This window comes from Euprymna scolopes, chromosome 32, assembly GCF_053919585.1.
Source record: "Euprymna scolopes isolate OS-2025 chromosome 32, ASM5391958v1, whole genome shotgun sequence".
In the NCBI taxonomy this organism is placed as follows: domain Eukaryota; kingdom Metazoa; phylum Mollusca; class Cephalopoda; order Sepiida; family Sepiolidae; genus Euprymna; species Euprymna scolopes.
In genome coordinates, this window is record NC_136513.1 from 68,691,646 (window position 1) to 68,719,381 (window position 27,736).

The 27,736-nt window shown below is 32.9% G+C and overlaps 1 protein-coding gene across 2 annotated transcripts in view; it reads right to left on the bottom strand.

The window, feature by feature from the left end:
- Positions 1-27,736, bottom strand: part of LOC145256410 (uncharacterized) — an 86,205-nt gene that overhangs the window by 25,106 nt on the left and 33,363 nt on the right. For both annotated transcript variants that reach the window (XM_080115277.1, XM_080115276.1), the window contains exons 4-8: positions 13,747-13,908; positions 11,192-11,438; positions 10,078-10,437; positions 8,974-9,539; positions 3,423-3,455 (exon numbers count right to left, since the gene is read on the bottom strand). In XM_080115277.1, coding sequence (XP_079971403.1) covers positions 3,423-3,455; positions 8,974-9,539; positions 10,078-10,437; positions 11,192-11,438; positions 13,747-13,908 — 1,368 coding nt within the window. The remainder of the gene's footprint in view (positions 1-3,422; positions 3,456-8,973; positions 9,540-10,077; positions 10,438-11,191; positions 11,439-13,746; positions 13,909-27,736) is intronic.

The following is a 27,736-nucleotide window of genomic DNA, read 5'->3' on the forward strand; positions in this document are numbered from 1 at the left end:
TATAATTTATGTAGTTCTCACAATATTTTGCACAAAGTTAGAAAATATACCAACTATGTCACCATGTAAGAAGGAGTGGATGTGATACAAGATGTCCACTAGAGATATCAATAGCTGAATCTTAATAATAAATACACATTTTATTTTATACAAGTCAGCCCATTGGCCCTTAAAAGGAATGTTCAAAATAAAGTGATTTTGAGATTATATTGTGCTTTGTCTTGAGAATATTTTTTGTAGTGATGAATGAAAAAAAAAAAAAAAAACTCAGAAGGCCTCCAGAGCACTACTGCAAGCATTAATTAAAATCAAGGAGGTCCTCAAAGCACCACTAAAACCAAGTTTCTAACCCATCCCCTTTAGAAGAGAAAATATTTTTTTAAGTTAGGACTGATAAAAACTCAAGATGCTGCAAGGAGCACAAAATATAGTTATATGGTTATAGTTATATGTTGTATATTTGTTTAAATCAGCCATTTTGACTATGAAGTTAAACTACATTTATTTATAAGGAAAACACGTTAAAATAAGTTAAAACACAAAAACTTAACCATCTATGTAGAAAAATAATTTATTCTTGCCTTTGGTTATAGTTATATGTTGTATATTAATGTTCAAACTCTTTAACTCAGCAAGGTTGTGACATTTTCTGTTAATCTTAAACAATTGTTTATTGGGCATTTTGGAATATTCGATTTTCATTCTAGGGAATCAGCATGATAACAGTCAATCTGCACCAACCAAACACTGGTTGGCAATAACTTAGTACTAGCGGGGCCTGTGGAAATTCCACAGTGGTATCTTTAATATGTAATATATTGCTGCTGGGCATCTAGTGGACGTTCAACGTGAATGGAGACCCCATGATATTATTGTAGCTCTTTGGTTAAAATTGTAAAATTATTTATCTAAGTAATCTGATTAATGTAGTGTCAGAATATATCCAGTTATTACGGTTTATCTCCAATATCTTTAGGAGTCTGTGACCTATTTTCATTGTATGGACACCCAGAGTGAACGGAAAACGCACGATATTACACCATCTTTAGACAGAACTAATACTACCTTTGGATCCTTGCCAGAAAACCAAGACAGTATATTTTAATTTCACGTACGACCCAAAAGTGATATCATTTATTTTTACATTGCATCGGGAGATCCTATTTATTAAAAAGGAGGATAGAAGGCAATAATATACTACAAACATAAAATTAGTGTATCTAGTTATCTATGTATTAATTTAATGGTCGTAGTATATTATCACTTTCTATCCTCCTTTTTAATAAGTAGAATAGAATAGAATCCCGATTTATAATCTGGAAACTGACACATGTACGTATACATTAAAAGTGCTACGGTATTAATATATAGATTAGTGTTGTAACTTATCAAGAATATCAAGTGAAATTTTTGTTAACTTGTCATTTCATCACAAACTGCAATTAAAATACAAATAAAATAATCATGCTAAACAATTTGGGATGCTAAAAACTTACATTTTTTTTTTTTTTTGTTTCAATCAAATTCTAAATTTCTATTGATCATAATATCTGTGACCATTTCCTCCTTTTAAAATTGTAAAACAAATGTTAAACCCAAGAGAGGGTTGGAGCGAATTGGGGGGGGGGGGGGGGGGCTATTTTGAAAATAAAAATAAAAAACAGTTGTTGGTGAAAAAAAAACAAAAAAAAAAAACTTCTTAAAATAACCTACAAGCAAATAACAGTTGATCGTCATGCAAAATTAGACATTAATGGCAGGAATAAAAAAAGAAAAAATATAGACGTTAGAAGTGTGTCAAATTTATGAGCTTGTAATCTACAAAAATATTGGTATTAAAAATAAATGATTATTCCATTTTTAAGCAGACAAATTTTTGAAACTAGAATTAAAAAATTTTTTTACGGTTTTATTTATGTAGATTCATCTTGTTTAATACAAAAAACAAAACAAAAAATTTTAAGTAAAAAAACAGAATGGACAGTTAAATCAACCAAGCAAGTTGACCCAAGTTATATATATATATATATATATATATATATATATTTGTGGTCTAATTTTGCTCCCCCCCATATCCTCAACCCCAATTTTTTTCAACTTCGCACTACCTTCTGACTTTGGGCTTTATCATAGTGTTATAGGTAACAACACCTCCCTTAATACAAACATTTTCATGTATACATATGTATATGTCCACATGCAACAGGCAGATTATCGTGTGTGTGTGTGTGTATATATATAATTTATCTAGTGTTTCCTTTTCAGATTAAATGTTTTTAACTCATTTCAAAGTGTTTTTTAACATATTTTATTAACTGTTTGCTCATATATATATATATATATATATATATATATATATATATATATATATATACATACACACACACACTTTGGTAACCTACCTGTTGCATATGGACATATATATGAAAATATTTGTATTAAGGGAAGTGTTGGTACCTATAACATGATAAAACCCAAAGCCAGAAGAAGGTAGTGCTAAGTTGAAAAAAGTTGGGGTTAGGGATAGGGGCAAAATTAGACCACAAATTCACATACGTTGTTCAATGATCATGGCTCTGGGAGTAATCGAAATCCAGGGAATCAAATCATAACCTATATCTACCTATATTCAGTAATTAAATCTAGATTAGTATACCATATGCCTAATATGTTTAAAAGTATTAAGGTCTAAGTTGCCATCAGGCTAGTTATCCAAATTTGTACCAGTGTCAACATCTAGCCATTAATTTGTCCTGTTTATTCAATATATTAATGTTAATATTTAAGTATCCAAGTTCTTCTAAGCTTATGTTTAGAAGAAAAACTATCACATCTTGGAACAGTCAGGGATGTTGGAATTGCATAAAATTGATCAAAATACCTTTCCAAGCATACTGAATGATCAACTAAGAGGGTGAAAGGGAGTCATGTTCTAAGATAAAATAAATTACAGTACAAATAGCAATGCTGGTTTGAGCTTTTTCTTTCAAACTTTGTTCTTGATGTGCAATGCAACTTCTCTTAAGATCCACCAATAACACTGCATCTTTCACAGATCCAACATACTATGTTTTATTTTTTTGATTGATAGCCAAATAAGTAAATAAACTAGGTACTGCTAACCTCTTCCAACATGCAGAAAGCATGAAATTTTCAGAATAGTTCAAAGTTTTGCATGAATTCTGATCTACTTTTGATTCTTTCAACTTTAAAAAAAAGGTTTCACAAGAAACAAAAGAATGTAAAATTATTTTAGAAAACTAAAGTGAAACAATTTCATCGAATATCTTTATTTCATATCCATTGACCTTAAAACAGTTGTTTTTTTAATAAAGAATAAAAAAATATTTTAGCATGATCTCAAAGGAATTACTTTTAAAAAAATGTAGAAAAAAGGATTTAAGAATAAAAAATGAACTTACTTTTACATAAGGATTAATGCCTCCATCTTGTAACTGAAAGAAAATTATTAAAGATTACTAAGTATATTAAAAAAAGATTACAAAAATAAGATAGCAACATTAATTTTTATGTATGAAAAAAGAATATTTAAAAAGTGTCATTGTATTATGGATTATGATTGATTAGGTTAAAGAGGCATTAAAAACATTTTCCTTACCCTCCACATACAATGTTGCAATATATATTGTTCTATCAAATGATGCATAATCAAATTTAACACAAAACTAATTTTTAGTTAAAATAAAAAAAATTTTCTTCCAAGTTAATTTACCATTTCTTAAGTGATGTTCATATTCTTATGCACAGGAAACGTTTAAATTCATTCAAAACATCACAATTGGAACATTTAAAATCTCTTCACATTCACATGCAGGTTATATTTCAGTATCACATCTTTAATAGGTTTCGGTTACAAGTTATTTTGATGACAAAAAATCTTTCAAAATGTCTGCTTTTGAGGGTAACTCAAATAATCTATTTGATGAAATTATCAACAAATTAGTAGCCGACAAAATGTTTGGGCAAAGATAACCAGAGCAATATATTAGTTTATTTAATCAATAGTACTGATTATCTTTAAGTGGTCAAAGATCACTTCATTTTCACCAGTACTGTTAGTCATAAGGACCCAGTGACTATTTTTAACTTTTCCCCTAAATTTTGATCTAATATATTACCATTAAAATTTGTTTATTATAAAGAAAATTAAGACCTGTATGGTTACTTTTATCCACATGTATGAAATTTTTTGTTCTTTTACACAAGTAGTTTCACACACAATGTAACACGATATAAAAAGTAATTTTAAATGTATGGAAAAATAGAATCTTTGCCAACTTTCATTCCCCTGTTCTATCACAGACACTATTGGAATTTTTTTTTTGATAGAAACCTCATTTAATTTATATAATTTTAACCTATGAGGATATATTCGACAAGCAATTTGGTCAGATTTATAACTGAACTAGGTCTTTCACTGAAGACATTAAAGATGATAGTGTAGTAATTGTTAATGGTGTAGATTGGGTAGAATTTGGATTATTTAAGCGAATGACTCAAGAACTTGTTTACATTGGACTTAGAAAGCTACCAATATTGTAATCAGTCGGGAAGCAGGCCAGTGAAGCAGTGTTCTACAGACAGGCAGTTCTAGGATAGAAGCCATGTTCATGGAATTTATGCTTAGATTTAAACACAGATAGAGTGGAGGAAATTGTTGATAGTGGTTGTTACTAGTTGAGTGTTTTTTTTGTTTTTTTTTTTGGGGGGGGTGGAAGTTTGGCAAGGAGAGATCATAGATCAGATGAACACTTCCCATTAAAATAATGATAGAGCAAAGACAGGCTCATAACATCTCTTCTGTGGGAAAGAAGTTGCAGAGAAGTGAAAAGAGCATCACCAACTAGGTTTTGAAGTTGGTTTTAAACTATCAAGGCAGGTAGAGTGTACGGAGAAGCTCCTGCCCAGATGTAGCAAGAGTATTCCATTTTAGGACGTAGTTGGCTTTTATACAGATAGAGGATTGTATTGGCAGTGAGAAACCTACTGGAATGATAGAATGATCCAATAATTTTTCCAGCAATCTTGGCAGCAGATATGTATGTGTGTGTGTATGCATGCGTTCCATTTCAGATCAAGAATGAAGGTCAGTCCCAGAAGCTTGTCAAGAGATGGTGCTTCCACAAAACGAAAACCATTTATTTCAATTGGTGTCAGAGCGATCATAATGAAAAGAGAGAAGCTGGGGTTAAGATGCATTAAAATTAACCCTCTCCCATTGCACTACATGTTCAAGACCAGGAGAGAGAATCAGAAAGATCTTTATCAGCCTTTAAAGTGTTGCCATAAATGGTATAAATGTCTACAAATAATCTAAGAATGTGATTTAGAAGATCAAGAAAAGAGTTGGGCGCAGGGAGGGACGCCAGTGTTGATACTATGAGCATCTGATTTCTGTTCAATGATGACTACTCTTATAAGCCTATCAGATAAAAAGGATTTAATAATTGAGATGACATTTCCAGCTATCCCATAGCTGAAAATCTTGTAAAGTAGACCTTTATGCCATACTCTAACAAAAGCCTTGGCTATGTCAAGATAAATTGCTCTAGAAACGAAGCCCCTGTCGAGAGATTCACTAATTCTAATGTGTGATATTAGTTAGCACATCAGCTGTAGAGCTACCAGAATGAAAACCATACTGCATGTCATTGAGTAGGTTATTTTTGCTGAGGTGGTTGACTACTTATCTGTTTATCACGATTCCAACAACTTCCTCATGACACACAGGAAACTGATTGGTCTGTATTGAGAGACAGATCTCCAGAATTTTTAAATAAGGTACAGACTGATGAAATTTTCTAGGGTGTTGGGAAGCATTTCTCTTTAAGGCAATGTTTAAACAGCTTTGTAAGTATGAGAACAGTTCCTTGAGCATTATGATTGATGCCGTCAGGGCCAGTTGCTTTACTGCAATCAAAGTCTTTAATAAGCTTGGCAACATCATGTATAGACATTTGTATGTTGCATAGCGTGTTTTCAGTCAGAGTAATATGGGGAGTAGGCGGCCATGGTTGAAAATAGTAGAATTTGCTGCAAAATTTTAGCAAAGAGTTTTGCTTTGTCAGATGTTGATGAAATTACCTCAGGTCCATTGATGATGGTTGGGATAGAGGGTACATCTGTTCAGGACCCTGTTTATTATTCGCCAAAACTAGTGAGAAAGAAGCTGCTGCTCAGCTACTTTAAACTCCCTGTATATTGAGCATACGAATCTGTTGCATTCTTTATTACATTTTTGCAGTGGTTGTTAGCCATTCTGAAAGAGAATTTAGTTTCATAACATCTCATTGAAAGCAATGGAAATAATGGTTTCTGTATGTAATGGCAGCAGCACATTGTGGAGTGAACCACAGCTGGCTATTAATTAGGCTTCTGTTAGAATTTCTTGGAGGGTATGAAGCAGTTTATACAGACAATTAACCATTTTGTCAAGTAAGATACTATAGAGGACACTTCTTTTTAAACATGCAACGCAGAGGAATATTTGATATAAATGTTCAGAAGTTATTCCAATCAGCCATATTGATACACAGTATGATGGAGAGGTACATCTGAGGACTTATTACATTTTTTATCTTAACTGAGACAACCAAGTGATCAGAAGATCCCAATGGAGACAGAACGGAGGATAAGCACAGTTTTGAGCAAGTTGCAAGAAAAAGAAAAGGAGACTTGCATACTGTCTGTCAGTGTCAGGCATATGGGTGGGTCCATAAACAATTTGTGTCATAAGTAATCGAGAAATCATGACAGTCGCTCTCCTCATCTGTTTTGTTTGAGGGGGCCAGCCATTCAACATTGTGATTATTGAAGTCTCCACATTTGAATGTTAGCTGAGCCATGAGCAGACAGAATGTGGTAAATTTTCTCAGAGATACTTTCAATGATAGTAACTCCCCCGCTCTGGGGGGGGGTAATAGAAGACCAATATTAATGCAGTGCTACTCTGAAGCACAGAGGGCAATGTAGGATCTTTTCTGGAGATGTTCCTACCACATAGAAAGCCATCTCTAATGCAGGCACATATTTCATTCCCATGATGATTCTTGGGGTCAGATTCTGATGTCAAGTTTGAGTATCCTTTAATCACCAACTCATCCACAGAAATGGTCAGACTAATGCCAGTTTCATACAGGAACAATAGGTCAGGTTTGATCTCCTTTGATTTCAACCTCTGGAAGGTTGGAATGCAGATCCTTGATGTTGGAGAAAGAGACCTAGTGGGGTGGTCCACATTGGGACTTAGAGTTCTGGGTTTAATTTTGACTTTAATTTATTTCCACTTCAGTGATTAAAGACTTCTGGAATTGTTTGCCCTTGTAAAACTGCGTTCTTTCTAACGAGTAGTAGAATTTCATCTGTTAAAAGAGAAGTCCCATGAAACCGAGTGGTTCTAATTTCTAAGAGTGGGGTGGAAGGGGTAATGCTTTCAACATCATAGGAAATCTTATATCTTGAAGAAACTAGTTTTGTCTATCACATATATTTTGGCTTTTCCTAAATATATAATCAATGCTACAAGATATTTGCAAAAAATACAATTCTTTTTTTAAATACTTTATTTGTGTTGATATTTTCAGAATCTCTTCTTGTACTGATTTCATGCAAAATAACCATTAATTCAAACTTTTGGTTAATTCTGAACAAAAAAAAAAAAAAAAAAAAAATGAAAGTCACCAGCACTGGATTAGCATGAATAACCATAAGGCAACATTTAATTAAGAGTGGAGGGAAATTCTGCAATTGCCAAACAGCAGAATGTTACCACTGTCGACCAAGGGAAGAGTTTACCAGGCATGTGTATAGAAGTGAAACCTGGCCAATGAGAGTTGAGGACATGTTGCATGAAGAAAAATATGAAAAGGATACAATGGTGTGTAATGTTAGCCTTAAAGACAGGCTTAATTCTGTTGACTCAGGAAAACATTACATGTGTACAGTATAAGACGATGCCTTCAGAACAATTTATTTTGATGGTGTGGCCACATTGAAAGAATACATGAGAGTTTAGTAGACGTAGAACAATTTAGTTGGCAGAGGAAGAGGAAGGCTACAAGGGAAGGCCAAGCAAAATATAAAAATGAAAAGATAGGTAAATAAAAATCTGGTTAACTTCTAAAGACCGTCCAACACATACTTTAACATGTAAAACAGATGCCAAACATGATGAATAATAAGTATTAATTTGAGATATTTATGAAAAAGGTGAAACTTTGACATTTTGGAATAACATTTTCAGTCAGCCAAGTGGCTGAATCAGGGTGTTTCTTAAGATACCAGTAAAAACTTTTGGTGAATTAAGAAAATAATGGCAGAATCTTAACGTTTTTAGCAATTGTCATTTTTGCTAATTTTGGAACATTTTCCTAAAAAGTTTGTTTTTCTACACTCATTACCATTTTAAATCTTAAAAAAAATAAAGTAAACATAAATCAGTTGAAAAAAATAAAATAATAATCTATTATTGTATCGGCTTTTGAGGAGTGTGTGTCGTGTAGTATCAGTTGTGTTGTCCGTCCCCACAGGAATTCAATTTCAACCTTTTTAAAGTGGTGGACCTAATCTTCCAAGATGGTACATCCTCTTGTATCTGTTTTATTACGAGACCATCTTCCCAAAAAGGTTATAGAAGTCAACAGTGTCAAAGAAATCAATATATTAACAGTTAAAACATTCAAATAAGAGTTAACTTTTCAAGAAATTTAAAAACACTATTGAAATTCTCAGTTACTAGATGCAATTATCAATTAAATAGCTGAAATATGTTCAAAATAAAATTTATAAAAGTAGGTCTCTATTTAAAAATGTTTTTTTTTAAAATTGTCTTGGCAAAAAAATGCATTTTAAAAAAAGTGTTAAACAGATTATTTCTATTGATTTGAGAATTGAAAGAACTGCTGGAAGTGAAAAGCGCAATTTTCATAAATGTTTGCTGGGTAATACACCTACCTGTGTCTGATTTGGCATGGGTATGGCTGGAATTTCAAATTGAGACACTGTTGTATCATTTACTGGTTGACCCATTAGTGCAATTGGCGCTGGTCCATCTTCCACTGAATGAAATAATGAATCGTTTGGTAAGTTCTGAGAAATAGCATTCTGCGAATATGTTTGATTTGTATAGTCTAGTTGTGGTTGACTGACCACGGTGGCAGTTGAAGTATTTAAAATTGTAGCTGCATGTGACTGTTGTTGGTCAACAGGTGTCACATCCATTGGCACAGCAGTTGGGGGTGGCTGTGCTGTTTGCTGTGGGACTATGTTAGCCTGAGGTGCAGGCATTTGGGGCACAGGCTGTGGTACAGGATGCATCGATGCATTTGTTTGTACAACAGGCTGCTGAGGCTTAGGAGGCTGGGGTACAGCAACTGGAGGTGGAGGAGGCTGGTCATAACCAGTGTTTGCATAACCGGTCTGAGCAAGTGTGTTCACGTTGACTTCCGATTGGGTTTGAGGATGTCGAACTGTGGGCATCGGATGGGCAACTACAACTGCAGGGTCCAAATGCTGAGGAGCTGAAAATGAAGGTGTAAAGAAAAATTAGATAAAAACGGCAACTAAAAAAAAAATATCACTAGAGCAAAATCTTATTCCGATCTAAAAACACGTCTGCATGTTGAAAACCAGTTGTTCTAGTCTAACAAATGCACATTGATTTTTTTTAACGATTTAGCAATGCTAATCATTGTATGCTTTCATAGCGTATCGAGTGAAATTTTGAAGTAAACAAAGATTCATTGATAAAATAAATCTTTTCTGTTCCCAACCTATGAATTGTTTGAATTATGGCAAGATTAACATTTTCAGGAGGAAAAGAGAGTGAAGCAATACAAACAGTGATGAAGAGTAGAGAGGGAGATAAAACAGAAAAAAAGATAAAATGCAAAAGAAAATAAAAATTGAACCAAATGTGGAAAAAATAATGTCAAGCTCTAATGATTTGGTCTCTTTATTTGGAAATAAAATTAAAAAAAAAAAAAAAAAAAAAAAAAACTATTATAACATAGTAATAGTCTTAAATGATAATGAAAATTATTATTATTATATACTTACATTCCAGATCAATAGTAGATTCCTGCAAGAAGTTAAAACTGCCCTGCACAGAGGATACGATTTCTTGAAAAGGGCGCTGTCGCGGAAAGCTGGTGCCTGTACTGAAGAAAGAGTCACCATCGATGTTGTTATCTGTCGTTCCCACACTACTGTTGGTGTTAGTTTCATGAACTTCCTTAACAGGAAGCACAGGTTCAGGCTGCTGCTGCTGTTGATGTTGCTGCTTTTTTTCTATTTCAACATTGATGGATTCTGGTTCTTCCGGTACAGGGTTGGTCTCTGGAGATTTTACATCACTTGTAACCGTAGAAACTGGTTCCTCACTCGGTTTCGTCTCTTCTGCTTTGTTTGCATGAGATGCTTAAATAAAAAATTAAAAAAAAGAAAAAGTGTTTGTTTTTTTTCTTTGTTTCAAATCTTTTAGAATTCACGAGGAGATGGATCTACAAGCGGTTGCAGAAATTCTATTGTGGTAATTAAAGTCTTAAAAACAAAGGCAGAATTAATTTTGACTATACGACGAAATGGACATGTTGAATAAACATATGTACGTACATGTAATTGAGAATAAGAAAAATGTAGGCTGAAAAAAAATTTGGAACAACCCCTAGCGAAGACAATCTTAAGCAATGACACACTGAAATTAACTAAAACAATACTTTCACGCTGCATGGGTTGTGCCAATGGCAAAACAATCTGAAATTGAATTCGGAGAATAAAATATTTGTAAACCTTATTAATGCACATTTTTAAACAAAATACCTCATGTTAATATTTATATTTTCTGATAATATTCAGAGATAAATCTTGTGATAAAACAGATTAACACTATACATTAGTTTGATCTCCCATAGATACATTCAGTTTTATAGAACCTCTAAAAAAAAAAAAAAAAAAAAAATTGGTTGAATTAGTTGCATTCGTTATTTTTAACCATACGGTTTGAGTTTCCAGCGTTTGCATGAAACAAGATATTCATGAAAAAACTAATACATAGTGTCAATTGAAATACAAGTTTATCAGACAATTGAAGAAAAATAAAAAAACTTGTCAGAATAGGCATATTGAAAAATACACTTAAAACAAACATTTTATAAAGTTAGATATAACTTACTTTCTTGAGACGAACTATTCGTTTTCTCATATCTAGGAGCGTTCTCAAAATAGCCACAGTTGAGGATTAAATCTATCAACTCTTTGAGTTCTTTGTAAGTGGTGCCAAGTATAGCTTTCTCTCGGGCATCCAACAAATTACATAGATGCTCAGAGGCAGATGTGAATTCTTTTTCATTTTCTCGTGATTCAGGGCTAATCAACTTCCATAGATTATCTAACTGGGTCAGATTCTCTTCTGTCAATACCTGTTGCAATAAGGAAGAAAAGATAATTAGAAAAAATACTTCAAAATGTGAATCACAAAAATGCCAAGAATATCTATAACCTTTGAATAAGAAATGATCTTGACAATGGAAAAACTGATATTGCATCACATTAAACAGATATTGTGCCACGTTCCATGTGAGACAGTTGATAAATATAGTTTTTTTGTTTGTTTGTTTGTTTTTAACCAAAATAAAAACTAATTCAACTTCAGATTTGATTTTCTTAACATTTTCATAATTCCGTATATTTTTCATATTCTCACACAGATGATTGTAGAATTCATTGAAATTTTACTTGCTCCTTCATTTCTCCCCTGGTGCATACAAACCCTGTTATAACTAATTTTATATGCAACAAGTTCATCAGAGCACATTCCATTAAGATATTTGTGAAACAAGCACAAGGTATGCAACATTGTTGTAGTTGGGCAGGGGTTTGGTTGACAATGTGGCATTTATTGGAGTCCTTTTTAGATTCTTCTCAAGAAGCTAATGGTTGATGCACTGGTTCATATGTGGCAACAATATTCCAAGATACTGTGAGCCAATAGTATTTTTCTAGTACCGTAGAGGGAACCCACTTTTTTTCACAGCAACCTTTGCAATGTCTTATATGTATTAATTTCAATTCGTGTTTCCTGTGAATGTTAGTTGAATGATGAACTCTCTCTCAGCTATAGAGTTATTATCCATGGCAATCAGTGGCTGGGTGCTTTTTTTGTAATTGTTGAAGGAAAGGAGTTTTGTCTTAGCAGCATTAAATTTTATGTTCTCATTCCACTACAGACTGGAGCTCAGATTTTAAGGTTTCAGACATTGCTTTTGACATGTGCATATTGATTTTTTTCCCATGTGCCTGGTATAGAGCATGCTGTCGTTAGCAAATATACTTCTCTCGAACACAATTTTATCCAGAAAGGTCATCTATAAATATCAGGAACAACCTTGAGGTACATACTATTAAGGTCATATTTTCTGCATGTGTGACCATCAAGAACATCCTGAATTTTTCTTTTGCCTAAAAGGATCTGATTATATCAAATAATCATCCAGTAATATTGTACAATTTAATTTACATGGCCAGACCTTGTCAAATGCTTTGGATATATCAAGGGCTATTGCGCTAGCTGCTCCCACCTTGTCTGGTGAATCATATATGCATTCCAAGAATGATCCTTAGGATATCCACAGTAGAACAGGCTTGCCTAAATCCATACTTTTGGTCAGAATATTATTTGGAAAAAATATTTTATTTGAATAAACTAATTTATTCAATGAAAACTTTCTATCAATCTATTATATAAAAGTCATTTTGTGTGTGTGCAAGTTCTTTCCTCATAGGTTCTGAAATGGCTGAACCTATCTTTTGCAAATCTCGCACAAAGATAATTTATGTTTGGAAGTGTTCTTAGATATGTTTTGTACAAAATTCATCTGAAGTCATTTTTTCTCTAAGATAAAAAGAATTTTTACAGGGGAATATTTTACGTTGCAACAGCGTACCCTTGGCCAGTGTAACGTAAAATATTCCCCTGCAAAAATTCTTATCTATAAGAGAAAAAAAAGCTATTTTTAAGATTGTCAAACATAAATATCAGCTGATGCAATATTGTAAACATACAGATGGAATTTGATGAACACTACAATTATTATCATTATTTTTTTTAATGAATTTTTTGGGGTTTTTTTTTTTGAGAATTAGTCCACACCGGGCAAATTATTTCTCCTAATATATAATATTCAATAGAGGATTGATTTTATAGTAATACATACGCAATCTGCATAAATTAAAGTATGTTTAAGCAGGCAATGCCGAGCATCCAGCTAGTTACAATTAAACATGACAATTACAGGAAAAAAAACAAAACAAAAAAAAACTGATAACCCCTTTATTTAAAGAATAACTTACTAAATGAAGTTTCTAAATGCAAGGGAAATTCAAACCAAAGGCAATTTTGCATAGATCACACAAAAACACTTATAAAAGCAAAATAGTCTATTATATTAATTTAATGCAATGTCATTTTAATTTTAAATAATTCTATTCTTTTTGTGTTCTAAATTCTATGACCTCACATTTAAATTGGATCTCCATTGAGAAATCTTGAACTAAAGAAAAAAGACCTTATGAGATGAAATATTTAAAAAATACATGTGTGTATATCTATATATTCAATTCCAAATCGTAAAAACCACTACAAAAAATTCACAAATCTTATCAATATTAAAAAGCTCAATTTATTAAAAAGCTAATAAAAATTAAAAAAATAACCTTTCTTAAACTTACCACAGCTGAGTGGCATCCATTTCGGAAATCATTTCGCACTTGTTCAATTTCAAAGTTGTCAAACATATTTTGTATGAGGAGAACTTGTTTTAGCCGTTTATGTTCATTTAATATCCTTTCTGCTCGTTCTTTTTTCATCTGTCTCTTCATCAGTTTTTCAGCCTAAAAAGAAGAGAAAAAAAATTGGAATATATTAGTTTTTCATACAATTACAGAAAAGGTTATCTTTTTAGGTAAAATAATTCAAAATTTATACATAGATCCAGCATATCAGCTCCAATACCTGTTTTAAATGTTAAAAATTGACATTTTTTTATGAAATAAAGACACGTTTTTCATGGAGGGGAAAAAAAAAAAAAAATAACGTAAGGCAAACGAACGATTAAAACAGAAAAATGAACGAACGTTACGTGAAAAATGGCTTAAATAATACAGGGTTCAATATTTAAATTTAAAAAAAAAAATAAAATAAAAAAATAAAAAAAACATCTCGGACCACGATTCGAACCCAAAACGTTTAGATAATGAACCAAGGCCTTAACTACCTGCGCTAAAGCGGCGTATGTAAAGTTTGTTCGGATTATCAACTATTTAAAGTAAATCAGGTCATGACGTCATCTGACGCATGCGTTGTTGACCCTCCCTCCTGTCGAATCTGTCTAGACATCTCTCTCTCTCTCTCTCACTTCGTCTTCCTTACTCTAAAGACTGGAAAATGGCGTCTGGCTGTTTTAATTTTTAAAAAAAACTTCGATCATTAATATTTTTTGTAAGTGTATTTTTTTTTTTTAACTTTATTTTTCGTTTAACTATCGTATCTACCTATTTTGAATGTGGTAATAACTTTGGTAACGTTGCCATAGCGTAGAAGTTCATAGTTTAGCTTTAATTAATTTTTTTTTTACCGATAACAACATTTTTAAATTGTAAATTAAGACCACCATTAGAGGTTGCTGACGTCAAGATCACGTGACATGACTCAGCGGGTTTTAAATACAAGTTGACCCAAAATAAACGGCCGCGTGTATACTTTATGTAGAAGACTTGGCGGCCGTATTTTTTGGGGCAGTTATAAATCGATTTAAAAATATGTAATGTTTAACATTAAAATGTCACTTTTTGCCCCCCCCCCCCCCTGCAGAAAATCGATCAGTTGACGCACTTCTGATGGTCACTTCGGGCCAATTTTTCGATATTTGTCGTCCGGAAGGTGGGGCTTTCATATGAGACCAAGTTTGTGAATTTTTGTTGTGTCTGTCGAAAGTTTTTAGCAGACACACACAAACATACATACATTTTCACTTTTATATATATAGAGTAGCGAGGGGTACCCGGCATTGCCCGGGTGTTTTTCGGGGTATGTGAAAAAAACCCGAAGCATTGACGACGCGCAGTTGGAAAATAGTAAAGTGTTTTAAAATAAACAGGTGCGCGTTTTTGATTGACGTGACGGCGATAGGTATTCAGCAGTTATTTTGTGCAGGACAGTTTTGAATAAATCGGTTTGTTTTTTTTTAAAAACCCGCTCCCTCGTCTCGAAATGAAAGCTACAGTCTGATATGACAAAGTCGACATTGACCAACCTGGCTCTGGGCCTGTGATTAGAGTCGAGGTTCGCTTTTTTTATACGGAAAAGCGAATGTAACGCGTGCCGATGCGGGAAATGTGGAATAATTAAGGTTTGAAATTGAGTAAAATTAAATAGAGAGGCGAGCTCCGTGGATAATTTGTAGATATTACAATTTTTAGATGATATAAAAAGTTTTAAAAAGTTGTGAAGCGAGCAAGCGCTTGTTTGAAAGAAGCCTTTCGTGGACATCGAGGAAAAGCGAACATACATACATACATTTTCGCTTTTATATTTATAGACTAGCGAAGGGTACCCGGCGTTGCCCGGGTGTTTGTAGGGATGTGTGGTGTTAAATAAAAAAGAAACCGGGGGCGGGGGGTAGGATCGAAGCCGACCCCCTGAGGCGAAGTTTGAAAATAAAATCGGCCAGATAGAAGTGAAAGATGTTTGAAAGTTGTCGAGTGTTACGACGACGACAATGACGATGTAAGCATTGTTATAAGTGAAGTAAGAAAAGAAAATGTTTTAATTAAGTGGGGGGGGGGGGGTAAAACACTAATTAAAACAGAAAAACGAACGTTACGTGAAAAATGGCTTAAATAATACAGGGATTTAAATGTAAAAAATCGAGAAAAAAAAAAAAAAAAAGAAAAAGAAAAAAAAAAGACATCTCACACCACGATTCGAACCCAAAATGTTTAGATAATGAATCAACCCTTAACTACCTACGCTAAAGCGGCGTATGTTTGTTCGATTTATGAACTATTTAAAGTAAATCAGGTCATGACGTCATCTGACGCATGCGTTGTTGACTCTCCCCCCTGTTGAATCTGTCTAGACATCTCTCTCTCTCACTTCGTCTTCCTTACTCTAAAGACTGGAAAATGGCGTCTGGCTGTTTTTATTTTTAAAAACTTCGTTCGTTAATATTTTTTGTAAGTGTTTTTTTGTTTTTTTATTTCACATGTTTGGCTTATTATTTTTCGCTTAACTATCGAGTCTAACTATTTTGAATGTGGTAATAACTTTGGTAACGTTGCCATAGCGTAGAAGTTCATAGTTTAGCTTTAATTGATTTTTTTTTACCGATAACAACATTTTTAAATTGTAAATTAAGACCGCCAGGTTGCTGACGTCAAGATCACGTGACATGACTCAGCAGGTTTTAAATACAAGTTGCCCAAAATAAACGGCCGTGTGTATACTTTATGTAGAAGACTTGGCGGCCGTATTTTTTGGGGCAGTTATAAATCGATTTAAAAATATGTAATGTTTAACATTAAAATGTCACTTTTTGGTCCCCCCCACCCTGCAGAAAATCGATCAGTTGACGCACTTCTGATGGTCACTTTGGGCCAATTTTTCGATATTTGTCGTCCGGAAGGTGGGGCTTTCATATGAGACCAAGTTTGTGAATTTTTGTTGTGTCTGTCAAAAGTTTTTAGCAGACACACAAACATACATACACACAAACATACACATTTTCGCTTTTATATATATTGATAAACTAAACACACACATGTGCAATAACTTTTTCATCCTAAATGTTATGCAATTCTAGACAATGTAAAAAGTATGCATAAATAGAACTGATTGTAATAGTTTAACAAAACCAATCAGCCAATAAGAAACCATAAAAGAATTGAAGTCCATTTTTAAAAGGAATATACAAATTAATCTTTATGAAATTGTTCACATATCTATTATAAGTTTGTTTTAATAATTTTGAAATAGAAAAGGTAGGCTGTTAATATCAATGTCAGTGTAACAGAACACTTATAGGTGTATAGATTTGATGGCCTTTTTATTGAAATAGAAAAATGGGGGGGGGGTAAAAAATGTTCCCTTCAATAATTAAATGACAGAATTAAATTAGGTAATCCTTCCTTTAACATTCCCTTTGTTGCAGAGAACACAATTAGCCAGTACAAATATTTGAAGTTAAAAAAGGGGTCTTTCAATCTCAGGAAAGAATAAAGGTCTTGAAGAAAAGGGTCACATTTCCAAACCACGAGTTGACTGAAAACAATATTGGAATAAGCAGAGAAAGACTACTAAAAGTTGTTTTACTAAATAAGCTGCTCAACCAAGGTTGGGAGTTTTAGTCTACCACACTATTTAATTCATAGCTGGGGATAGGGAGGATATATAGATTTAAACATTTCCTGTAGATATTAGTGAAAGTGATGCAGTAGTCCTGACAAAACTTAAACCTGGCACACTGATCCCTCAATCGTAACCTGTAATCACTTCAAAACAAAACTAAATTTGATACACATTTTTATTTAAGAAATTCTTTTCATTATTTTTATCCTGTGGATAAACAAGGAAAGGAGAAAAATGAAAAAGAACTAAAACATGGAAATTGTTATCTGCAAAACAGAAAAGCAGAGATGCAAATTCAGAGATGAAGTGATTGAACATTTACTTATCAAGAGTGTGGAAGAAGTTGAAGGATACACTGTTAGAGGTAAAAACAGGTTTGTGGGTATACAAAAGATTTTGCAAGGTTTAGGGTGACATGATGAAATGAGGAAGTTGAGACATGTATTAAAGAAAAGCAGAAATAATGGAGTGAATAAGGATAATCACAAAAGGGACAGCAAGAAAAATAATATAGAAAAATATAGAACTAATAATATAGAAAAATAATATAGTCAAAACGAAGGCTGGGCAAGGTTTCCAGGTGTAATACAAAAGGAAAATGAAAAATTTCACCTTTTCTAAATAAAAAAAAATGGAATTATGCTAAAGTAGAAAACAATTCTGAAGCACATTTTATGTTTCTTTTTAATCAATTTGAAATTATCTTTTAAAATATAAAGAAAATCGAATCTAAAACAAAATTATTTTAATTCATTCTAAAGATTGAATTTCATAAAGCATAACAGAATTAATCAAAATTATTTAACGTAAATATATTTTTCAGTAAAAAATATTTTGTCAACAAAGTTCTCACAACACAAATTATTAAAGAAAATATTAATTTTTTTATTATCTGCAGACACTTCTTAAATCATCACATGAAACAGACAAAATTAAACATCTGCGTTTAATACTTTTAAGAGCATTTAAAATAAACAAATATATGAATCAATTTAAAATTAAAACATTTCTTTTTTTTTTTTCACTAAGCACTTGATAGAAACTGCAATATGACCATTTAAAAAAGTAAATGTTTAAACCTTTTAGCTCTACCATTTCTAACTGTAAAGATCCAAAATAAAAAAAAATGTCAATCTGGAAAAAGACAAGCTTAAAAAATTTTCGTGCAGTAAAAAAAAAATAAATAAATAAATAAAAAATGTGAAATTCTGGGTGTATCCAGTTGCTTTGCTGTAATAACAGATGCAATTTAAAATGATGGAAAGTGGTAATTGATAGTGTCTACTGCATCTCCAAGGAACAAAACTGACAAACTGTAAAACTGACTAAAAAAACCTCTGGACCACAGAAGGTGGTAAGAGAGTTAAGCAAGGTCAAACATACTCAGAAAATGCCAGGTAAATACAAACCAATCTGCCTCCTTCCTTGAGGCTTGCATTTATAAATATCCACGGGCTTAGAACTAATTTAGATGTTGAATCATTTCTCTTAGCAAGCTCCCTGGATATATTGGCTAAGTGAAACTAACATACACTCCTCCATCCCCTCTAACCACTTAAACATCTTGGTTATCTTCCACTTTGCTGTAAGGACTCAGACAGACATATGCAGAGACTTTGGAGTCTATATTGGAAACACTCTCCCCTTAACTAGAGAATCAAAACTAGAATCAGACGACTAGGCCTTTATGTGCTTTAGACTTAACCTACAACATAGCGTTAGTTACTTATATTTTCTCTACCACTATACCTCGACCCAGGACCGTATCTTAATCAACCAAGTTTTTGACAGCATAGATACAGCACTCTCCTTTAATACTAGTGCATAAGTATATGTATTTGGTGAGTTCAATGTCCACCATAGCAATTGGCTTGGTTTCTCTACTTACACAGAGGCAGCTAGTAGCATAACACATAGCTTCTATCTTATTCCCTATCAGAGACAGTTATGTTTCCGACATTTCCCAGATCAGCAAGATCAACAAGCCTCACTTTTAAATCTATTTCTAACCACAGTTCCCGATGATCATGTTACGAATACCCATAGACCACTCGGGAATGCTGATCATGCTGTAATTAGTAATACACACGGACGAAAAAACGCTTTGGATAATCACAGATTTCAAGGTAGTTCTACTAAAATAGCCATATTTTTTAAACCAAAGCACTTCAAGTCTTCAAATTACTACTGTTTTGTTCGGAAATGAATATACTTTCAAATGAATTAATAAATATGAATGTACATTATATATTTTAAGAGTTTTAAGCAAATAAAGTGATAAAAATGTGAACGTCATAAAATGGCGTTTTCGGTAAGGTTTTGTAATGACCCCCCCTGTTTTCTAAAGGTCCGTACCGTGATTGTATGATGAATTTCGTCATGAAATTTGGGAACCAATCAGTAGAGGTGTTAATCTTAATACTGTCAAGTGTCCGAAATATTTTTGACCATTTCTTTTTTTGTTGTGTTAAAAATAAGACTTTAATATGACTAGTATCGAACATTTTGAAAAAAAAATTCTTCGGACACCCAGTAGTAAGTAAATCAATCTTTTTACTATCTTTATCAATTAAAAGTATTATTTTATGTTGAGTAGGACCGCGGTAATTGATCATTTAAAAGGACCTACCCGAAAAAAAAAATTGTTGCTATTTCTCGAATTTGGTCAAATGAAGTACTAGCAGCAGCAGCAGCAGCTCCAGCCTGTAGAATCAGCCATAGCACAGCACAGTGTATAAACAACACGCGTTCTTTAATTTTTATTCAAGAACGAATTAAGAAAAACATGAAAATATGAATATAAATGTTCTTATATGTTTAATTAGAGCTATTTTGTTATCAGAATAACATTAGTTCAGAACTATTCGGTTTTCAGAATGTATAATAACAATCCCAACCAATTCGGCATTATGAATCTGTAGCAGTGTCAGAATCTTTGGGAAAATCGCCATTGCAAATTTGACACCCCTAAGACAAAACTGCGAATAAAATATAAAAAAATCGTAATTTCTGTTTTTAAAGTGGGGTTTTTATTTTATTTATGGAATATACTTCCAAAATAAACTATTAAAGTTGTTTCAAACATAATAAAAATATTATTTCTTATTTGTTAAAAAACCGTGTTGACAAAATATCCGCTCGCGGTGATTGAATACGCGGACATTCATTGAATCTGTTGCAATTTCTCACATTTCTCGTCAAATTTAAAAACATGGTTAAAAAAATAAAATAAACTTTTGTAGATTGCATGCACTTTTATTCTTTAAATTAGTTTTGAACAGCGAATTAAAACAATGTTTTACTGCGAACAGCCACAAATGTTTTTTTTCAAAATCAAAATAAGTATCAAAATCTCGTTTATACATAGATTCGAAAAAGTTGTCAAAAAACAAATATATAACAAATAAATATTATCAAAGGCAAGATAAGTTACTTTTCTACCTAACTGGATAATTTTCTAGTGTTTTTATTTAATGTAAAATGTTTATTCAGCTCGAAAAACGTACAGTGTTTACCGATGTATTGGAAAATTAAAAATGGCGCCCGGCCCGACTCTTTGACACGGTAAGTTTGAGAAAAGGAGTTAAAAATAAAAAAACTATACAAAATACTGTTAAAAACTCACCGAATATATGTCAGCCTATGTCACATGTCACGGTAACATATATTGAGCGAGTTTCTAGCAGTATTTTTTCTACTTTTTTTATTTTTAACTCTTTTCCACAAACTTACCGTTTCAAGAGTCGGGCGCCATTTTAAATTTTCCAAAACATCGGTAAACACTGTTTTCAAGCTGAATAAACATGTTACATTAAATAAAAACACTAAAAAATTATCCAGTTATGTAGAAAAGTAACTTGCTTTTGATAACATTTATTTTTTATATATTTGTTTTTTGACAACTTTTTCGAATCTGTGTATAGTAATACAAACCCTCAAAATCTATATCAATATTCTTGAAATTTTAAAAGAAAACACATCAAACTACAATTAGGAAGCTTTTTATTTCGTTATTTTTTTTTTCTACTTATTAAGCGAAAGATATTTTTACAACCTGCTCCAGCGTAGTATAAACGGCCTATGGAATTAACACCTTCAACATCGAAAATAGAAATCAACAAATTTATGGAATTTTCTTTGAAATTTCGCAACGCAGTTTCTTATTAAATTAAAACTAAATATAACATTTTCTGACTTATTTACCTGTCGAATACACACACACACACACACACACACACACACACACACACACACACATATATCTGTAAAATATTTATTTGAAATGGAAACGGCATTTTGCAGTTAGGACAACAAAACAAAAATGAAGTAACGGTTCGTATTCCTAAAACACTCTTTAACCCTAACAATAACACTAAGTTCGAGTGGCAAGCCCCCCCCCAATAAAATACCTTTGTAAGCCACATACAAGCATCTAAAACAAACAAACAAAAAATAGATCCTTCCTTAAAGAAAAATACACATGAAAATAAATTGATTAACTGTCCTAAAATGCTAGAATGGCCAGGAAATGGTGAATTATTTTACATTAAATTTTTGTGAAACTAACCGCTCCCCCCTCTAATATTGTTTTTGTTAGCTTTGTCTCTGTCAAGTTTTCAGTATGTTCACACATAATTTTCCTTAGCCCCTACAATTAATTCAAAGTCCGAATGGCAACCCTCCCCATATTCTCATTGCATAGAAACCCTCTTAAAACTACACATAATCATCTTAAAAAAAAAAAACAGTTAACTGCCCTAAGATGCTAGAATGACCTATATTAGGAAATTATTTTACATTCAATTCTAAAATAATTTGTTTATCTTTCATTAAAGTTTTTCATGGCATTTTATACATAATTTCCTAAAAAGGTAGAATCACATTTTGGAGGGGTGGTCAGAAGGAGTTGAGTGGGGTTAAACAGAAGGTGTTAATCTACAATAATACCAAAGAAATATTGCAATATATTCATTTTTAAATGGTCTTATGTTTAGATTTAAGTTTTTTGTACATAAAGCACATTACAATTTAACTTTGAGTTCTCCAACTTCTTTTCTGTTTATGGATACATGGCATTTTTAAGGAATTGCTGCATATTTATGCACATTTACTGCAGATTATTTGGAAACCATAAACTTTGGGAGATTTTCAGTTGCATATTCTGATTCCTTGTACAAAAATACACTTATATGGTAAATTTCATTTCTTAGTCTTGTGTTTTAAGAAAGATATGACATTTTTACTGAAAAAGTAGTGTAAAAAATGTGACGAAACGTATATGGTCTTAAAGAGGGAAAAATATCCAAACGTGTGAGGCACAAAAATAGCCATAACTTCCTTAATTTTAATCAGATTTTAAAAATTTAAAAAGATTCTTTCTTAGCTCATCAAGCTCTTTCTATGCATACCAATATTGAAATATTTCAAGCTATTTCAATTTTTTCATGTGTATTGCTACTGTAATAATCATAGAAATCACCTTAAACTCTCGACCCAGAGCTGAAGAGCCATTGCTCAAAACAAGGTACTATAAAAAGGCTGACAGGGAAGCCATCAGGGATCTCATCAGAGATGCCTCATGAGGAAATATATTTTCTCTTCCTGCAGAACAGTGCACAAATGAGACTGCTGAATGGTTAAAAGCAGCAATTGAAGCACATATTCCCACACGGAAGTTCTATAGCAGAATCCACTCTTCCCAATGGTTTACTTCTACTTGTACAGCTGCCATTGCTCAAAGGCAGCATGCATACCACAGATTTATCCAACAGAAGGCCAGTACAAACAGACAAAAGTTTATAGAAACTAGAAGTAATTGTAAAAAAGAAATAACGACAGTTAAGAGAGAATACACCAAAACCACCAGAAAACACATTGAAGCACAGAAATTAGGAACTCGTGATTTTTTGAAAATCTACAACAGTATAATAAATAATTGGCAATTCCTTACTATCCGACAATCATGAGGTTGTTTGGATGGTAACCGAGAAGGCTAACATGCTTGCCAGTCGGTTTACCTCAAACTATTTTGGATCAAGCCAACCACTCCCTCCATGATTTTCCTTTGCAGACAGAAATCACACTAGATGATCTGAAAAATCATCCCTTTTTAAGTGCATGATATCATGAAAAGCCTAGAAACTTCAAAAGCATGTGAACCCGATCTCATCCTGGCTGTACTATTAAAAAAATGCTCTGCTGAGGTTGCCCCAGTCCTTTCCCAACTTTTCAACAAATACCTTAACGAATCTTACTTTCCTGACTGCTGGAAAACTGCTTCTGTGGTACCAGTTTACAAGAATTCTGGCCAAAGAACTGACCCATTAAATCATCATTCCACCAACCTCCTCCCTCTTTTCGCCAAAATATTTGAGTCTATAATTAATCAAGCTCTAGTCCAGCACCTTACAGTTACTAAATTTCTGTCCGACCAACAATATGGATTTAGGTAAGCCTGTTCTATTGTAGATATCCTAACTATAATCTCTGAACGTATATACCATGCACTAGACAAAGCATAGGAAGATTGGGCAGTAGTCCGAGATATCTAAGGCTTTCGAAAAAGTATGGCACAATGATCTTCTCAGGAAAATCAGATCATATGTTAAGTATTCGCCCAGTGATACCATAATTAAATCTTTAAATAAGAGAAGAATCCAGGTTATCCTTGATGGTCAAACATCAAAACAACGATCCTTGGCCCTTTATTATTTCTGATATTCATAAGTGTCCTCCCTGATAAAATTGTCGCTGAGATGGGTATATTTCCTGACAACACTACGCTCTATAACAGGTACGAGAGGAAAATGAATGAACACAGACCCAAGGCAATGGCGGAAACCCTAGAGGAAGACCTTCAGTCTGTAGTGGAATGGGAACAAAAATAGATGGTAACATTCAATGCTGAAGAAGACTAAGCTTGTTTCCCTTAATAATTACAAGAAACCTTCTCAACCACCAATAGCTATGGCTAAAGATACATTACTTGAAAGTACTTTGTTGAAACTTCTCAGCTTAACGTTCAGACACCACTAGTTAGAACAGATACATCTAGGGCATTGCCACTGCGAGGAAGGTGGAATCTCTACCATGCTAGACAGTTACTTATGCCTAAAAGTATCCTGTACCTCTACAAGGCTACCATTCACCCATGTACGGAGTATTGGTGGCACATTTGGGCTGGTGCATCTGCTACTAGTCTCTCACTCCTAGATATGGTTCAAAAGGGAGTCACCAACCTAATTAGTCCCGAACTGTCAGCTAAGCTTCAGCCACTGTCCCAGCGACGAAATGTTGCATCCCTCTGACTATTTTACAAGTATTTTATTGGTGGATGCTCCGACAAACTACAAGCCTTGTACCCTCTTGACGTAAATGTCCCCAACAAACCAGACAAGCAGCAGAGATCCCCAGATGCCAGAAAGCTTTCTACTCTAATAGAACTGCTAGACTATGGAATTCCCTTCAGAGTTCCTGTTTCCCAACTGTACTGAAATGCAAAAGTTCAAGCCTAATTTAAACAGTCATCTTGCTGCTAAACTCCCTACATAGTCTCCCTGCAATTATGTCCCAAATAGTAGCACCCTACATCAAAATGACACTTTACCTTGTTTGGGGTGAAAATGCAATAAAAAAAAAAATAAATAAAAAGTAACATTTTTATTTTACTTTTACATGTAGATGTTAAAAAAAAAAAAAAAAAAAAAAAAAAGTGGAAAAAAAAAATACTATTTACATTTTTTTTTCATTTTACAAACAAAGCTTATAAAAAGGTATACTGTTCTGTACAGAATTCTTTGAAAATCTTGAAGTGATTTGCTAATCTGTTTAAAAAAAAAAAAATAAAAAAAAAAAACGATAGACATTTAGTCTTTAGAGATAAAAACTAAGAATATATTTGTAGTCTGATTTGTTTGTTCTGTCCGTTTCACAACAAACTAATCCTTTCAGGTTTATTTAATGCAAAGCCAGAGTTAGGAGTTGATAGAACTTCTGTCATTACTAACTAGCAGAGCATTACTACTGTTGACCAAAGGAAGAGTTTATCAGACATGCATATATAGTGTGAGGTATGGAAGAGAAACCTGGCTGTGAGAGTTGAGGATATATGTTGCATGGAGAGAAATGATATGATGGATGTGTAATGTGACTCAAAACAAAGACGATTTCAGAGGAAGAATAAATCTCAATAGACATGTGCAAAAGAGACTGAGTATATGGAAGGGGGGGGGCAGAGCCCGGTAATTAGAGAAACAAAGTAAATAGGATTGAAAATTGCCTTTGTCGATATAAAGAAAGCTTTTAATAGTGTGCTAAGAGAGATTGTCTGGTGCAAACAATGTGAACATTGAGCATTTCTGCATGTTGCTTGAACACAGTGACATCTTTAATATTGAAGTAGGGATGCTTCAAGATTCTGTAAAGTCTGTTGTTTTTCATTTGTCTCTAAGAAGAGTTGACCAGAGAGTTCTGTACAAGTTGTCCAAAAGAGATGTCCTGTATACTGATGATTTGGTACTTACCTGTGAACCAATGGATGACCTACTTATTAAGTTAAAGATTTGAAGGAATGCAAAAATCTGAAAGTAAATTTTACCAAAAGTGATGATCAGTGACTAATGTTGGAAAGCTCCCAAAAAGAAGTCAGGTGCAGTTCAACTTTTTTGTGGTAACTGTAAGCGTTGTACACATAAGTGCATGAAATTACTAGTAGATGGAAAGAGAGTAAGCAATTTGTGTGGAAAAAATATAAGACAATGGAGATGGATGAGCACTCAGAGATGGTAAAAGTATATTTAGATGGCAAGGCTATTGAGGTTGCTTAGAAGTTTTATTTCTGTGACATCATTGGAGCAGGTGCTAGTATGATTGCAAGTGTTAGAAATGGATGGAATAAGTTCAAGGAACTTCTACCATTACTAACTAGTAGAGCATTAGCAATACATATGAAAAAAATTGAAATAGCTTAAAATATTTCAATATTGGTATACATAGAAAGAGCTTGATGAGCTAAGAAATAATCTTTTTAAATTTTTAAAATCTGATTAAAATTAAGGAAGTTATATTTTTATGCCTCACACGTTTGGATATTTTCCCTCTTTAAGACCATATGCTTTTCATCACATTTTTTACACTGCTTTTTCAGTAAAAATGTCATATCTTTGTTAAAACACAAAACTAAGCAATGAAATTCACCATATAAGTGTATTTTTGTACAAAAAATCAGAATATGTGACTGAAAATCTCCCAAAGTTCATGGTTTCCAAATAATCTGCAGTAAATGTGCATAAATATGCTGCAATTCCTTAAAAATGCCATGTATTCATAAACAGAAAAGAAGTTGGAGAACTCAAAGTTGAATTGTAATATGCTTTATGTACAAAAAACTTAAATCTAAACATAGGATTATTTAAAAATGAATATATTGCAATATTTCTTTGGTATTATTGTAGATTAACACCTTCTGTTTAACCCCACCCAACCCCTTTTGACCACCCCTCCAAAATATGATTCTACCTTTTTAGGCAATTATGTATGAAATGCCATGAAAAACTTTAATGAAAGATAAACAAATTTATTTTAGAATTTAATGTAAAATAATTCCCCATTACAAGTCATTCTAGCATTTTAGGGCAGTTAACAGGGGTTTTTTTATGGGAGATAAATCTTGCATGCTTTTTGTTTTATTTTTACAAGACGATTATGTGTGGTTTTAAGAGGGTTTCTATGCAATGAGAATATGGGGAGGGTTGCCATTCAGACTAAATTAATTGTAGGGCTAAGGAAAATTATGTGTGAACATACTGAAGACTTGACAGAAACAAAAACAATATTAGGGGGGGGGGGTTAGGTTCACAAAAATTTAATGTAAAATAATTCACCATTTCCAGGCCATTCTAGCATTTTAGGACAGTTAATTTATTTTTATGTGCATTTTTCTTTAAGGAAGGATCTATTTTTTGCTTGTTTGTTTTAGACGCTTGTATGTGGCTTACAGAGGTATTTTGTTGGGGTGGGGGTGGGGGGCTTGCAACTCGAACTTACTGTTATTGTTAGGGTTAAAGAGTGTTTTAGGAGGAGACTTGCTACACATAACTGGGGTTAGAGGTGAGGTTAAGAGAGCTTTTTTTTCAAAGAGAGCGTTCATTCATATTTACTGCTAGTGGTTCATAATTATTGGCTTTTGAAAATGTTATGAATTAAATTTGGAATATCACATTACTATTAAATATGTAAACTTATGTAAATAAGGATATGAAACTTGACAAGAATTAGGACAAACAGACAAAAATAAATTTTATTTACAAGTGACAG